General features: G+C 53.8%; 2 protein-coding genes across 2 annotated transcripts; one reads left to right on the top strand and one right to left on the bottom strand.

Annotated features, from left to right (window-relative positions):
- Nucleotides 1–1938: 1938 nt before the first annotated feature.
- On the top strand, nt 1939–3603 carry LOC120381674. Its single transcript, XM_039499804.1, has one exon. The coding sequence runs from the start codon at nt 2213–2215 to the stop codon at nt 3293–3295; it is 1083 nt and encodes a 360-aa protein (XP_039355738.1). The 5' UTR covers nt 1939–2212; the 3' UTR covers nt 3296–3603.
- A 4397-nt stretch (nt 3604–8000) lies between these two features.
- LOC120381561 lies at nt 8001–10103 on the bottom strand. Its single transcript, XM_039499731.1, has one exon. The coding sequence runs from the start codon at nt 9087–9089 to the stop codon at nt 8001–8003; it is 1089 nt and encodes a 362-aa protein (XP_039355665.1). The 5' UTR covers nt 9090–10103.
- Between the last annotated feature and the right edge of the window lie 6474 nt (nt 10104–16577).

Here is a 16577-nt window from a genome sequence, read left to right on the forward strand (position 1 = left end):
TACTTAACGCTGCTGTAAAACCTGCCCTAGCACACCACGGGGTTGACGAGGCTTCCCTGCCAGGCATCAATGCCAGAGTTTGGGCTGAGGAGGGAGGTCATGCCCGTGCCAAAAATGCCTCGCCGGTACACATCACCCTTAAGGAAGGGAGTTGCCCCGTCCGAATCCGACAGTATCCCCTTAAGTTAGCCACTCAAATCGGGTTAAAACCTCTGATCCAAAAGTTTGTACAATGTGGGTGGCTAAGGGAGGGCACGTCCCCGTATAACACCCCGATAATGGGAGTGCCTAAGCCTAACGGACAATACCGGCTCGTGCAGGATCTAAGGCAGGTCAATAAGCTAATAGAGGCGCCTTATCCTGTTGTCCCAAACCCCCACACGATTCTAGGACAGATACCCAAAAGCCATGGTTGGTTCTCAGTAATAGATTTAAAAGACGCCTTCTTTTCCATCCCCCTTGATCAGGAATCTCAAAAGCTGTTTGCCTTTGAGTGGGAGGATCCCGACACCCATTACAAAGCCCAATACCTCTGGACTGTTGTTCCGCAGGGGCTTACCTGTGCACCGGAAATTTTTGGGAGTCAGCTACGGAGGGACCTTGCTCCCTTCCTAGCTCGACACCCTGCGTGCAACGTAGTCCAGTACTGCGATGATTTACTTTTAAGCACTGAGACAGAGCAGACTTGTAAGGAACAAACTGTAGAACTCCTTAACTTCCTGGGGCACAGGGATACAAAGCCTCTAAGGAAAAAGCACAACTGGTTAAACAGCAGGTGACTTTCCTAGGGTACCGCCTTAGTCAGGGGAGTCGAAGTTTAAGTAACGATAGAATCCAGGCTATACTCGACAGCCCTCAGCCCCAGAACCCCAGAGAATTGAGAGCTTTCCTGGGACTGACCGGCTTTTGCCGACTCTGGATCCCTGACTATGGGGGAAAAGCCAGACCCCTATATGAAGCCCTAACTAAAGAAGGTCTGCTGCATTGGAAGTGGACTAAGGACAAAGAGAAAGCATTTCAAGAGCTTAAAAGAGCTTTAATTCAGCCTCCTGCTCTGGCTCTCCCAGATCCACGGAAACCATTTACTTTGTATGTCCACGAAAGAGCCGGGGTAGCGTCTGGGGTCCTCTGTCAAAAGTCAGGACCGACCTGGAGACCCATCGGCTATTATTCCAGAGTCTTAGATCCCGTTGCCAGGGGATGGCCAGCCTGCTTGCGGGCTGTCGCTGCAACTGCTCTCCTCGTACAGGAAGCCGAAAAGTTAACCCTTGGTGGGGACACTGAGGTTGTGGTGCCTCACGGAGTACCCCAGATACTAGGAACAGGGGCGGGGGATAGACATCTGAACCCCAGTCGGCATAGTAAGTATGAGGTGGGACTTTTACTAGCCCCGAACCTCACCTTTAAAACAGTCAGTTCTCTCAACCCAGCTACCTTACTGCCTGACCCCCAGGCTCCCAGTGGTGCTGTTGATCCGACCCATGACTGTGTCGAAGTCCTGCAGCAAGAGACTAAACCCCGTCCCGATCTTTCAGATTTGCCCTGGCCCAACCCTGATCTTGAGGCATATGTCGATGGTTCTAGTTATGTACTAGATGGGAAGCGGTACACAGGGGCTGCTGTGATAATTAGAAGCACAGAGGTGGTGTATCCCTTTAAACTCAGCTCCTCTCTATCCGCTCAAGCAGCAGAATTAGTTGCTCTCATCGAAGCTCTTCGCTTGGGGGCTGGGAAGACCATAAATCTATACACTGACAGTTGCTATGCGTACATGGTAGTACATGCTCATGGGACCTTGTGGAAAGAAAGGGGTTTCATTACAGCCTCAGGCCAAAGAATTGCCCATGGGACCCTTATCAAATTGTTGCTTGAAGCCTTAATGCTTCCCCTGCGGGTCGCTGTCATCCATGTCCGTGCACATGGGAAAGCTCCGGATGCAGAGCAGCGCAAGTATAATCGTTTGGCTGATCTGGCTGCGAAGGAGGCAGCACGCAGGGGAACTGTGTGGCTTCTTTTAGTTCAGGACACTGAGGCTGAAACTCCTGTCCCCCGTTACACGACAGAGGAGGTATCCTGCGCCCAAGCTGCAGGGGCCCGGCAAACCCCCTCTGGGTGGTGGAAACTACCCGGGGGAGAAATATTCGTTCCCCGTCCGGTGCTCCAGGAGATTCTCCAATCCCTGCATAAAGAGGGACATTTAGGATCGGGAGCGATGGTTGATTTGGCTGCCCGATCCCTTAGAGCAGTGGGTATGCATACAGAAGCCCAGAGAATTGTCAATAATTGCTCTGTTTGTCAGCGCACTAACCAGAAGGGATCTGGCCCCCCTGTTCCACTGGGAGGCCGACCCTGGGCTGCCTACCCCTTTCAAAGGTGGCAAGTGGATTTCGCTGAAGTACCCCCTTGCCGAGGCTACAAATACTTGCTTGTTTTTGTTGATCAGCTTACCGGGTGGGTGGAGTGTTTCCCTACCCGACACTGTCAGGCTCGAGCAGTTACTAAGGCCCTGCTACATGAAATACTTCCCAGATACCACCTCCCTGAAGTAATTGAGTCAGATCGGGGAAGTCACTTCATCTCCCAAGTGGTCCAACAGGTAGCGCAGGCCCTTGGTATCCAGTGGAAGCTGCATACTCCTTGGAGGCCACAAAGCTCAGGCCAGGTAGAAAGAATGAATAGGACTCTCAAAGATACTTTAACAAAGCTCTGTATAGAGTCTGGTTTAAAGTGGCCTGATGCCTTGCCGCTTGCGCTTACTCGCATTCGAAGGGCCCCCCGTAAGGGTCTGAGACTCTCACCCTTTGAGTTGGTTTTCGGGTTCCCTCCCCGAGTACTCATCCCCGGGTTCCGGGAAAATGTAAGCTGGGAGGTAGGGAATGACTCTTTGTGGAAACAGGTCTCTGCGCTGCAATCTGTCTTGTTTCAGCTACACCGGTACGCAGCACCCTTCCAGGCTCTTCCCTTGGATCGACCCGTGCATTCGTTCCAGATCGGTGACCGGGTCTTTATCAAGAAGTGGAAGCGTGATCCTCTCACAGCACGGTGGGAAGGCCCGCATACTGTTTCGCTCATCAGCCAAGCTGCCGTCAAGGTTCTTGGAAGCGACAAATGGACGCACTGCACGCGAGTTAAACGCTTTGTTGGCTCGGATCCAGAGGACGGATCACCCGAAGAGGACAACAGCCCTCTGCTCCCCCCGGCTCCGGACGCCCGGGGTGACACAGGTGAAGACTCTAACTGGGAGTATCACGGACTGGAGGGCTTAAAGGGACTCTTTAAAAGAAGGAAACAATGAAGTTGTTCCTCCTGTTTCTGTTTTGTTTCCTTGCTTGCTCTTATGGTTGGGAAAACAGGTTTCTGCAGTTAGGAGAGATAATTGCAAGTTCCTTTAACCTCACTAACTGCTGGGTGTGCGGTGGCCCAGGGGAATTGGATGAATGGCCCTGGGTAGCCCAGCCAGTGCAGCCCAAGTACTTGCTGAGTAACCTCAGCATCGTGCATAATGGCACGGAGCAATGGTCCACAGATAGTAGCCCTTGGCGGCTCTATTCCGCTGGCATGGGAATCTTTTGCCTTAATCGCACCCGGCGTGGGGGCCGGTATGTGGGGAAAGTAAATGTAGTTGGACCCTATCCCGGGGATATGATTGCTACCATCATCCTGGCTGTCACACCTATGATTGCTCTAAATATCGAGGGCGATGGAACCATACCCATGTGAAATTAACCAATAGTAGTTGGGTAAGATGTTCCTTCCAACACCATACCGGTGAGGGTTGTAAGGCAGTGGGACTAGATGGGTTCTTTGATTCCCTCTTTCTAGCCTGTCAACGCGATAACACCACTAGTAAAAAGCATGTGATCCGGTGGTATCAGTGGGCATGGCAGCACTCTAATGGAACTCGGGTAACTCACTTCAGACACTTTTGGTCTAATACCGACAGGCCCAGGTCAGGTTGTAAGTGTGTGTGGAAAGCAGGAGCTGGAGCATGGAAATGTGAATACTGTGCTGCTGATGGGGTACCGTCCTCCGTGATGGGTGGGCCATTCGGAGGACCCCTAGGAACAGGCAACCACATATACTATGAACGACCCTTGGACCCCGATACCTGGGATGGCCCTTTTGCTAATGGGACTTGGGCCCTAAAGGGCCATTATTGGATCTGTGGCTCTTATGCCTATCGCAGACTTCCACCAAATTGGTCGGGGATATGTTATGTGGGGTATATTCGGCCATTGTTCTTTCTCCTGCCCCAAAACCGGGGAAACACACTAGGAATTAGAGTGTATGATGATCTCGTTAGGGAAAAGCGGTTTGTGGACTCCACTTTAACTGCCGGAAGTTCCCAGGCCTGGGGAGCTCAGGAGTGGCCCCCAGAGCGGATCATCAAACATTATGGGCCTGCCACCTGGAATCCCACCGAGCTTGTCACGGGAGCTCGGGAACCAATTTACAATCTGAACGCATTATCAGGCTGCAAGCTATCTTGGAAATATTAACCAACCAGACAGCTGCAGCGTTAGATCTGCTGGCAGATCAGTCAACCCAAATGCGAAATGCCATCCTCCAACATCATCTAGCTCTTGATTACTTGCTGGCGGAGGAAGGCGGGCTCTGTGCAAAACTTAATGAGTCTAATTGCTGCCTGCAAATAGATGACAATGGGCAAACAGTGAAACAGTTGACCAAAGAAATGAGAAAACTCGCCCACGTCCCAGTCCAAACCTGGGGTGGGTGGGACACAGACTGGTTCACATCCTGGTTGCCACAAATGGGATGGTTTCGTAAAGGCTTTTTGCTTTTATGCTTGTTATAGTTACCCTTATAACCTTCGCTTGCTTCACCCCCTGCTTGGTCGCTATAGTTCGACGACTGGCTACCCACGTTACCTATCAGCAAATAATGACCTTATATCGGCCAGAGGATCGGCCAAAGGAAGCAGAGGAGTGGGGAAGTTTAAGCTCTTAAAATGCTTTAAGGGGGGAAAGCTGTTAGAAAAATAGGCCAATGCAAGCCTGTTAGCAAAGACTAGGCCCTTAGCATGGGTAGACTCAAGGCCCTTAGCATAAGTAAAATCAAGGCCTTGAGATGCAAGCAGAGAGAAAAGCCTGTGTCAGCTATTATCAGCTTAATGCTTGGTTTGTACTAGTCCATGCTTATCAGCAAGGCCCACGCTTGGCGTAGCATATGTGCAGCTGTCTTTTTCTGCTTATGGCCAAAAGCAGTTAGCCTAATGGGTCATCTTCTCATGCATGAAGCCAAGAGTAGTTAGTATGATAATATAAGGGGTTAAAGGGGATATCTTATGTCTTCCTTACAATGATAAATGTATCCGTGCAGCTGCACTGTTATCATGATGGATGTATCCGTGACAGTTATGCATATTTTGTTCCTTTTTGATTGATATATGTATTCTATGTACTTCAATATTCCCTATAGATACATTTACAGGACCTATAGGGTCAGCCAAGTAACGCAAATAAGACGTCAACAAAGTTGTTTGTTTCGGGGTATAAAGGTAAGCCCATCCGGCCATGTAAGGTGTGTCTCTCTCGGGCATTAGCTGGGACGAGAACACCCGCTCAGCTGATCGATCAATAAAGCTAATGGTACTCGTCTACCTGTTTCCGTGCTTCCTTGGCGTAATTGGGTAAGCTCCAGGGAGAATCGGGCCCTTTTGGCTAACAAGCTCAGCTTGGGCCCCCTGCTCTCTCCTTAGCTCGGCCCCACTCCATGTGACTCAGACAATTCCAGCTCACAGGGAGGACGGGACCCCCCTGGCCTCCTGACTCCTTGAATAGCCTGCCTGCCCTGTCAATCAGGCTGACCTGCAGCATTGGTCTCTCCACATTGTTCCTGGGGACTGTCAGTCTCAGGCTCCTGATTTCCCATTGACTCCTCCCTTTTTAGTGCTGGGAGCTAGCAACCAAACACCCCCACTGAATGTTAGTAAGGGGGCAACAGTCCCCTTACATAAAGCATCTAAATCCCCTGGGCACAGCTCGCCAGGGCACAGCTTGGGAGATGCACTGGGAATAGATCCTGCAGGAAATCCCTTCCCCCCTCTGATAGCTTGTGTTTTGTTACAGCCCTGGAGATAATCCCGCTGCCTGCACGTGTTCCGCAGAGAACAGAGGAGCAAATTCTCTCCCTGTTCCCCCTTCCGCAGCCATTAAAGGACGGAATAAACACCCAGCAGCGCCCTGCCCCACAGAGTCCCCCCCTGTAAGGAGAGAGATGTGCAGTGACTAGGGCTCCAGCTCAGTGTCACCAGGTTTATATAACTTTTGGTGATGCCCAGACCAGGTCCAAGTCCTGCCCGTCCTTCCTGGCCCCCCCCAAAGCTGTGGGAGGGAGTTTGGGTACATGAGGTGCAGGCTCTGGGATGGGCAGGGGGTTGGGGTGCAGGGGAGGCGGGGGGTGGACCCTGGGAGGGAGTTTGGATGTGGGCTCTGGGCTGGGGCAGGGAGTTGGGGGGCAGTGGTGGGCTCTGGGAGGGAGTTTGGGTGTGGGCAGGGTGTGGGATCTGGGCTGGGGCAGAGGGTTGGGGTGTGGCACCTATCTTGGGCAGCTCCCGAAAGTGACCCACACCCCCATCTGGCAGCAGCTCCTACATGGAGGAGGCCCGGGGGGCGTGGGTCTCCTGGCACCATTGCCTGCTGGCACCACCCCTGCAGCTCCCATTGCCGCAGTTCCAATAGCAGAGTTGGCACTTGGGGTGGGGGCAGCATGAGAGAGGCACACCCCACGGGCGCTGCAGGGATGTGCCAGATGCTTCTGGGAGTGGTGCGCCGTGCGGAGCGAGGGTGGGCAGGAATCCACTTTAGTCCCGCTTTGCTGTCGGTAGTTGTGGCAGGAGCCCCCGGGCTCTTTCAAATCACCCGGGGCCAGCTGCTCAGGCTTTCTGACTTCCTGATGGGGAAGCAAGGGGAAGGCACATGTGCCCCTCATGAGCAGTTCTGGGGAGTCTTTTTGGGGCTCCTGAAGTAGGCAGCAGAGAGGTGCAGCCCCACCACCAAGTCTGTTTCACTGGAGGAGAGTGGGGGCTGCAGGGTGATCTCCCACCTCTGTGCATCCAGCAGCCTGTGCTCCCCCCTGCAATGCTGGAGCCTCCACATTTATTTATTGACAAATACAATTTGCAGAATTTTAAAATATTGTGCACAGAATTTTTTTGGTGCAGAATCTCCTCAGGAGTGAGACTGACTCAGGGAACCTCCTAACCTGCCCTTAGGGAGAGCACGAACTCGAGCAAAACAAGGGTAAGGCATCAGGCCACCGAAGAGAAGCCTCTTGGCAGACCTTTGAGAGATGCCGCTTGAGTGTCTGATTAGTACGTTCCACTACTCCACTGGCCTGTGGTCGCCATGGAGTGTGGAGCTTCCAGGTGATCTGTAGAACATCCGAAATCCCCTGAATGACTTGCGATGTGAAGTGTGTTCCATTGTCAGATTCCATCCACTGGGGGAGTCCAAAGCGAGGAATGATCTCCTTGACAAACTTGAGAGCCACTGTTCTGGCAGTGTTGTTTCGGCATGGGAAGGCTTCAGGCCATCCGCTGAATCGATCCACCATGACAAGGAGGTACCTGAACCCTTGGGTCCGGGGAACTCAGTGAAGTCTACTTGCCACACCAATCCTGGCCCTGGGGTAGGTTCCAGAGTGGCTGGTGGCACTGACACTCCTGGTCGAGGGTTGTTCTTTTGACAGACTAAACACTCAGCCTGTACCTGGGAAGCCAGGGGTCTTAATCCAGAGGTTAGAAAATACGTATTCATAGGCTGGGTGAGAGCCTCCTTCCAGCGTGAGTGGTCTGATGTAGTTTCTGTAGTACTGGCCGTATTAGGCTTTTAGGTAGGAGGATTTTTCCTTCTGTGGAGTGGAGCCATCCCTCCTTTTCCTGGAGCCCAAGGGAGTCGGCCAGATTCCTTTCTTCACGAGAGTACTGAGGGGCTGGGAGCTCACCCACTGATGGGATGAGGGCATGCACATGGGCCTCCTCAGCTTCCAATGGTTCCAGGGTGGCAGCCCGCTTGGCTTCCCTGTCGGCCCTGGCGTGGCCCTTGGCTACGTCCTGGTCTTCTCGTTGATGAGCTTTGCAGTGCACCACTGCTACCTCTGAGGAGCTGCACCGCTTCCAGAAGCCGGAGAATCTGTGTCCCATGCTTGACCGGGGACCCCTGAGCTGTAAGCATTCCCCTTTGTTTCCACAGACCAGCGTGAGCATGCAATACCCCAAAAGCATATTTTGAGTCAGTAAAAATATTAACCCGTTTGTCTTTTGCCAGTTCAAGTGCACGGGTTAATGCTACTAGTTCAGCAAGCTGGGCAGATGTTTCAGCAGGTAAACTCTCTGCTTCCACTGTATCGTAGAGGGTCACAACAGCATAGCCCGCCCTCCTTTGCCCATCTATGACAGCACTGCTTCCATCAGTATACCACTCACAGTCTGCATTTGAGAGCGGTTGATCTTTTAAATCTGGACGGCTGGAGTACTGGGCATCTATGATTTCTAAACAGTCATGTTCCTGCTCCTCTGTTTCTGGTAACATAGTGGCTGGGTTGAGGGAGGGGCAGGTCTGCAGGGTAACTTCAGGATTTTCTAGGAGTTTAGCCTGGTACCGAGCTACCCGAGCCTGCGTGAGCCAGAGACCACCCTTAGTGTCCAGCAGGGCTTGAACCATATGAGGGGTATACACCTGCACAGTCCCCCCCAAAGTCAGTTTCTCTGCTTCACCAAGCACTAGGGCAGTTGCCGTGACAGCTCGCAAGCAAGCTGGCCACCCCTTGGCAACTTGATCCAGTTGTTTAGAGAAATATGTCACAGGACGTTTCCAAGTGCCTAATAATTGAGTAAGCACTCCCAGGGCTACTCCTTTTCTTTCATGCACATACAGTTGAAACGGCTTAGAAAGGTCAGGCAGGCCGAGTGCCGGGGCTTCCATTAGCTTTCTCTTTAATACTTTAAATGCCTTGTCAGCTTCTGAGGACCAGTGAAAGGGGTCGTGATCCATTCCCTTAACACATTCATACAAGGGCTTAGCCCACAGTCCAAACTCTGGGATCCATATTCTGCAAAAGCCTGCCATGCCCAGAAAAGCCCTGAGCTGTTTACGATTGCTTGGGACAGGAATCTGACAGATTGCTTCCTTCCTTTCATTTGAAAGCTGTCTCTCCCCCTGTCTTATGTGAAATCCTAAGTACTGTACTTCTGAGAGGGCAATTTGAGCCTTGCTCTGAGCTACCCGGTATCCTCTGAGTCCAACAAAGTTCAGGAGGCTCACAGTGGCGTGGAGGCAAGGGGTTAATTCCACAGCCCCAATTAACAGGTTGTCAACATACTGCAGGAGGAGAATCCCGTCCGGAGTATTCCACTCCTCCAGGTCTTTGGCCAGAGCCTGGCCGAACAGCGTGGGGGAGTTCTTAAATTCCTGTGCTAACACAGTTCAGCAAAGCTGCTTTTTAACCCTTCGGTCGTCTTCCCACTCGAAGGAGAAAATCTCCTGAGATTGTGTGTCGACCGGAATTGTGAAGAAAGCATCTTTCAGGTCTAGGACTGAAAAGTGGGTGTACTGCCCTCCTATAGATGCCAACAGTGTATAGGGGTTTGGAACAAGGGGGTGCAGAGTCTTAACCCGTTCATTAACTGCCCTCAGGTCCTGGACCAGCCGATAGGTGCCATTGGGCTTTCGAACAGGCAGGATGGGGGTGTTCCAGGCTGACTGACATTCTCGCAGTACCCCGTACTTCAGAAACTGATTTATAGTTTCCTGCAGCCCTTCTCTAGCCTCCCTCTTGATCGGATACTGCTTGATCCGCACCGGACCTTTTCCTGGCAGGAGCTGAACCTTAATGGGGGTGTGATGTACTGCCTTTCCTGGGACCCCCGATGCCCATACTAGAGGAAAAACCTGGTCCTCCCACTGGCTCCACTCTGGGGCTTGCATGGCTGAGGGCTCAACTGCAAGAGTCATTATCCAGGCATTCTCTGGGGGCAAGGTGAGGGTGATTTCATCTTGGGTGAAGTGCAGGGTGGCACCTAAGTGACAAAGCAGATCCCGTCCCAGTAGAGGCGTTGGGCAGTCGGGGAGGTAAACCAGCTTGTGGGAGAGAGTTCTGTCTCCCAAAGCACATTCTGCTGGGGCATACACTGGACATTTCATTCCTTTTCCTGTAGCGCTGACCACAGTGAGGGAATCTGCCACGGGCAGCTGGAGGGGTTGATTTACAGCAGTTCGAGCTGCTCCAGAGTCTACTAAAAAGTCTATTTCAGAATTTCCCACCCGCATTTTTACTCGGGGTTCCGGGGGCAGGATAGTCCGTCTCCCCTGACACCCCTAGTCTTGATTCTCTGCTGCCATCATAGGGGTATCTTTCCTCTCGGGGCACTCATTTTTCCAGTGTCCCTCCTTCCGGCATATGGCACACTGATTGCGACCCAAACGCCTTTCCTGTGAGCCAGGGCGCCCACGTCCACGACCTCTCATTCCCCGGCCCCTTCCACCACCTTCCTGAAACTTCCTCTTGTCACTGGCCTGTACTGCTGCAACCATCATCTTCACTTGCCTTTTTTCCTTCTCTCCCTCTCTAAGGCTGTAAACCTTGTTTGCAGTTTCCAAAATCTGTGCCACAGACATGCCCATCAAATCCTCCTTTTCTCTACTTCAGACAACAGGGTCCTCATAAGGATATTACAGTCATCCCAGTCAGGCTTGTGACTGGCAAAACATCCCTCAAAAACCGAAATAAACTTGCTGGGATTCGTGGAGAATTCCCCTGCCTGTGCCTTAAAGGCTGCTAAGTCCACTGGGTTAAAAGGCACATGTGAGTAAACTAGCATAGTAGTGGCCCGCGCCCCTCTGCTCCCGGGCGAGCCACCACAGTCTCAGTAATCAACGGATAAAATCCCACTGAAGGAGCAATCTCTGAAACCTGAGGCACCTGGTCTTTATACGGTGGGGGTGTAGGAGCCGAAGGGGACACCGACTCTGCCATTACAACCGGGGAGGGGTTCGGGGAACTAACAACAGTGACTGCCGAGCCTGTCGGAGTCAGATTACACTCTTGCAACAGATCTGACCTATCTCTCAACAACATAAACAACTGTGCATACATAAATTCATTCCACTTATTCATTCGCTGACAAAACAAAGCTAATTGAAGGATCGTGTTGTAATTAAGTGATCCCTCCGGTGGCCACCTTTCCTGGCCCTCTAGCTGATACTGAGGCCAGTTTACTGTACAGAATCTTTTCAGTTTACTTTTAGTCAATGGATCTTTTCAAACACTTTCCAATTCATCAGAATGCATTCTAAGGGTGTACACCGTACCTGCCTGTACTCTGTCCCTGCCCCATACCTATGGGAAGACACTGGGCGTCCCCAGGTCTTAACAGGCAAACAAAGGTTAACAGCACTGGACTGTTCCTACCTTATTCACGAGACCGGTTCCCCACCGTCGCCCGCAGCTGCTTCTCCACTATCTGAGCGCGTTGCACCGTAGTGCCCTCCGGGGTCGACCACACCGCGTCTCCGCCGAGGCCCCCGATGAAGTCACCGGTGCGCGCTGGGCATCGGTCGCCGCAATCCATCGACCTCCAGGAGGGGTCCGGGCAAGGCTAAATTTAGCCTCAAGCCCACCCAGGGACGCCAAAACTGTTGCCGGCACAAGGCCTGAGGCTACAGCAAACAGTGATTCGTTGCCCGGAGTGCCTCGCTCCAATTAGACACACCAGGGTGGAGAAGCAAAAAAAGGTTTATTTGAGATCTCAAAGCGCAGGATGCTTGGAGGTACACACCTCAGATCAAGCACACCTCATACAAGCAGCTCTCTGTCTTTATACATGATCTTAGCTAAGCATGTCTATTACCCCCAATGCCCAGCTCCCCCCCCCCTCGTCTCCCTCCTTTTCAGTTCCCATACAGCAAATACATTATGAAGCAGCAATTACTCTAAACAGGTTAGATCATACTTGGCAAAAAACATATTATCTCGTTAGTAACTTTTCTTGACCGGTCATTCTGTTTCACTCCCTTTAGCCAGGTGCAAGCAGGCTGTATAATTGCCTCCTGGTACTGATAACTAGTTGCCACACATTCCATTCTTTCCATCTAGCCTGTGGAGTTAATTAAAGTCTAAACATGGAAGCGGTTCAGACAAGCAGAGGCCTAATACAGGGAGCCTTCATTGGCACTGTCATTTTCCACCCTCTGTCAACACTGGGCCATGCCTGGTGCCACCAACACCCCATTCCTGCCGTCCTGCATCCCTGGTGTCCAGCCTCCCACGGAGCCCCGGGAGTGAGAGACCCGGGCGGGGGCACTGGGGCTGGGCAGGAAAGTGACTCTGCCCCAGGAACCTGGGAGAAGCCTCAGAGCGGCCTCAGCCCCTGTGGGATTTGGGGGGCAGAGACTGGGGCCTGGCGGGGGGATCCCCGGTGGTGTGGGGGAGATGGGGGGTGTCAGGCAGGGAGGGGAGAAGCTGGAGTTGTAGGAGGGGAAGGTCAGTGGGATGCGGGGGTTGAACTGTCTCTGTGCAGCCAGGAAATTCCCGGGAGTGGGGAAGGGGAGGGGGTTAATTGGATCCTGTCCCTGTTTGTGCCACTTGCCTCTCGCCCCGATACAAATTCTCTCTAGTTCTGCCCCTTTTCTCTCAGTGTCTCACACGGGGCGATAAAATCTGGGGCGATTCCCCCCCTTTCCCCTCCAATGATCAGCTCTCCCGTCTCCCCCGATATCCCCCCATCTCCCCATGAGTATAAAAAGTCAGTTTAAAATCTTCCCTAGTGAGGGGCATTTTCCCACCCGATTTATCTGCAGCGATTTGTCCTTGTGTAGGTGGGAAATTGTTGCCCTGAGTCATTCCCCAGCACATGGCTGCCCCTGGCGTGGGGTGGGATGGCTCAGTGGTTGGAGCACTGGCCTGCTAAACCCAGGGCTGGGAGCTGACTCATGCGGGGGCCATTTGGGGATTTAGTTGGGGATTGGCCCTGCTTTGAGCAGGGGGTTGGACTAGACACCTCCTGAGGTCCCTTCCAGCCCTGATATTCTAGGAGGTGCCGGGTCTCTGCCAGGGCAGGGCAGGGGGCAGGGGGAGCTGGAGCCGGGTCGCTTGGAGGGGCTCTGGCTGGGAAGGTGCAATTCCTCCTCCCGGCCGCCGGGGGGCGCTGCGCTGCGGGAGCCACGTGAGCTGCCCCTGGCCCTGCTGCTGCTCCTGCTCTTTGGAGCTCTGGCCCTGGGGCTCCTGCTGCTGCCTGGTGGGTGCCCGGCTGCCTCCTGCTGCTCCCAGCCCCGTGTGAGTGTCTGCGCCTCCCCGCCCAGAGCCCCTGCCTGCACCCCCCGCCGCAGCCAGCCCCTGCCACCCTCCCCAGCCCCTGTCTGCACCCCTGCCCCCATTGCACCCCATGCCCTGCCCCAGCCCCTGCCACCCTCCCCAGCCCCTGTCTGCACCCGCTGCCCTGCCCCCATTGCACCCCTGCCCTGCCCCAGCCCCTGTCTGCACCCGCTGCCCTGCCCCCATTGCACCCCTGCCCTGCCCCCATTGCACCCCTGCCCTGCCCCCAGCCCCTGTCTGCACCCCTGCCGCAGCCAGCCCCTGTCACCCTCCCCCAGCCCCTGTCTGCACCCCCTGCCCTGCCACCACCCATTGCAACCCCTGCCTGCCCCCCATTGCACCCCCTGCCCTGCCACCGCCCATTGCACCCCTGCCCTGCCCCAGCTCCTGTCTGCACCCCTGCCCTGCCACCCCCATTGCACCCTGTGCCCTGCCCTCATTGCACCCCTGCCCCAGCCCCTGTCTGCACCTCTGCCCTGCCACCCTCCCCTGCCCCCAGGCCCCTGTCTGCACCCCTGCCCTGCCACCCCTGCCCACAGCCAGCCCCTGTCTGCACCCCTGCCCTGCCACCCTCCCTTCCCCAGCCCCGTCTGCACCCACTGCCTTGCCACCTCCCTGCCCACAGCCAGCCCCTGTCTGCACCCCTGCCCTGCCACCCTCCCTGCCCCCAGCCAGCCCCTGCCCGTGCCCCTGCCCTGCCACCCCCATTGCACCCACCGCCCGCAGCCCCTGTCTACAGCCACCTCCTGCTCCCAGCTGCTCCCCTGTGTCAGTGTCTGCACCCCGCTCCTCCCTGCCCAAAGCTGCCCCTGCCACCCTCCCCACCCGCAGCCTCTGCCGCCCCCGCCTCCAGCCAGCCCCTATCTGCACCCCCTGGCCAGAGCCAGCCCCTGCCATCCGTCCTGCCACAGCCCCTGCCACCCCCCTTGCCTCCTGCCATAGTCCCTGCCCGCAGCCCCTGCCACCCCCCGACCCCAGCCACAGCCCCTTTCCCCACCACAGCCTGTCTGCACCACCTGCCCACAGCCAGCTCCTGTTGCAGGCAGCCTGTGTCACACTCCCTGCCTCCAGCGAGCCCTGCCCCACACCCCTGTCTGCAGCCAGCCCCATGGCCACTGGTGCCCTGCAGTTCCCAGGGCACTAACCCTGGCACACCTGCTTCAATGAGGGGGGCAGGGAGCAGCTGGGACCCCACATGTGCCCACCCGAGGGTGACCAGACAGCGAGTGTGAAAAATCAGGACAGGGGGTGAGGGGTAATAGGATCCTAGATAAGAAAAAGACCCCAAAATTGGGACTGTCCCAATAAAATTGGGACATCTGGTCACCCTAGCACACCCCAGGGAGTGGCGGGGACCCACACATGGGAAATGGAGCTCAGTTCTAGTTCAGGCCCATCTTTGTAAAAAAGAACTGTAGGTCGGGTTAACATACAGCTCTATTTTCTCAGAGATGTCAGGCTTTTAGGTTCTTAAATCGCTGTCTGGGTGGTAAATTTTAAAAATTCCTCCCGGGAAAATACGGACGTATGGTAACCCTATTGGTACAAAAAATCCATACTGTGGCACATCTCTTAAATCAGAACTTTTTATAGGGAACCGGTTGTTAAGATTTTAGCAGCTCATCACTGGAAGGGAGGCGCACGTGTCCCCCATGGGGACTGCCCAGACCCGTTTCCCATTCCCAGTTGTTGCCCACTAACTACCTACCCAGTTACCCCAAACGATCAGTTTCCAGTCACCCGCCCATCCCCCACTGCTGCCCCCTTCCTTTATCCAGGGACCTTTCAGCTCCCCCTCCCCCTCCCTTTTAATCAGCTCCTCAAAGGGCTCCCTGCTGCCCATGGGAATGGTGGGGGTGGGGGAACCATCACTTTGTGTTTATGTATTGGACAGTCATATAAAATCCAGTCCAACAGTCCCCCTTTTCCACTAGTTCGTTAACAGCAATATAAAATCCCCTCAGATCTTGGTGTTTTTCTCTCATGTTATCAAATACGCAGTTTGTGACACATTTTCTGTGCAAATCTCAAAGGTTCATATAAAATACCCTAAACATTTGCCCCACTTCTCTCTAGTTGTCTATTTCTAATTGAATATGCCCTGAGATTTCCCCGTCTCTCTAATTATAAAATACCAAGAAAATCTCAGATTTACACCTTTTCTCAGATTCTTGAACCTGGATATAAAATGTTTGCAAATGTTGCCCATTTCCTCTTTATTCATTTATCAAATATTGATGTGAAACACTCAGATTTTACCTCCTATCAACAACTGATATAAAATCCCTCTGATTTTCCACTTTCCTCTCTATAATTTGCAAAATGGATCCAAAATCTCTCAGATTTCCACCCTTTCTCTTTCATTTCTGAACGTTGCTCTCAAAGCTCAGGTTTTGCCTCTTTCTATGTCATTATCAAATGTCACTTAAAAATCCTCTCGGGTTTGGGGCTGTTCTCAGTGTTTCTAAATCCCAGCAACTTCTTCCTTCGAGGGAACCTGTTGCCCTGAGTTCTTCTCCATCCTGGAGGTCGCAGGGGGTGAAATTGCCCAGAGATCATCTTTCCCGACTCCTTTGTGAATCATTTGGTCCCTCCTTTACCTCTGTTAAAATGTTTGCCAAAGAAAGAGACCAGCCAGATATTTAATACCCATCAAAGCCAGAGGCCTCCCCCTGTTTGGGGGGTCAGTGGTTCCCAACCAGTTACAGAAGAGTTGGCTGGACCCTTTTCTCCAGCTGGCACGGGATGAGGAGGTCACTCTGAGTGCAGTGTGAGTTGAGAAGTATCCCAAACCCCATGGCAAATGGCCTCTGTGAGGGGTTGCTTCCCCCGCAGCCACCTCTGGGGTGGATCCATGGTGGCCATTATTTGCTAGTGACAGGGCATGGAAATTTCTTATCTATTTTGTCCCTCCAGGCCTTCCATACTCCTGTTCAAGAGACATCCCCCAGGGCTCCCTCTGCCTGTGTGACTGGCCAGCAGGGGGCGGTGGTCACTTTCTCTCCACTTCTCAGGCACTGTGAGGTAACAGTGTTGCTGGGTGGGGTGGGGCTGTGGGGAGATAGCAGCTGAAGGGGATTGTGGCGGGGGCTCTGGGTGGCTGGGCAGGGGTACCCTAGTGAGGTTGGTGGGTTCTGGAGATTTGGGGTTTCAGGGGGTGGTTGTGATGTGCCCAGCCCTGAGGCTGTGGGTCCTGGAGGTGGGTATCGCTGGGGGCCTGTTGGCTGCAGAACAGCCGGGGTGGG

The sequence above is a fragment of the Mauremys reevesii genome, linkage group 14 (genome assembly GCF_016161935.1).
Source record: "Mauremys reevesii isolate NIE-2019 linkage group 14, ASM1616193v1, whole genome shotgun sequence".
NCBI lineage: Eukaryota > Metazoa > Chordata > Testudines > Geoemydidae > Mauremys > Mauremys reevesii.

Bases quoted from the DNA above. Each gene is read 5' to 3' on its own strand.
- LOC120381674 (XM_039499804.1), top strand. From the start codon at position 2,213: ATGGTTGATTTGGCTGCCCGATCCCTTAGAGCAGTGGGTATGCATACA.
- LOC120381561 (XM_039499731.1), bottom strand. From the start codon at position 9,089: ATGGCAGGCTTTTGCAGAATATGGATCCCAGAGTTTGGACTGTGGGCT.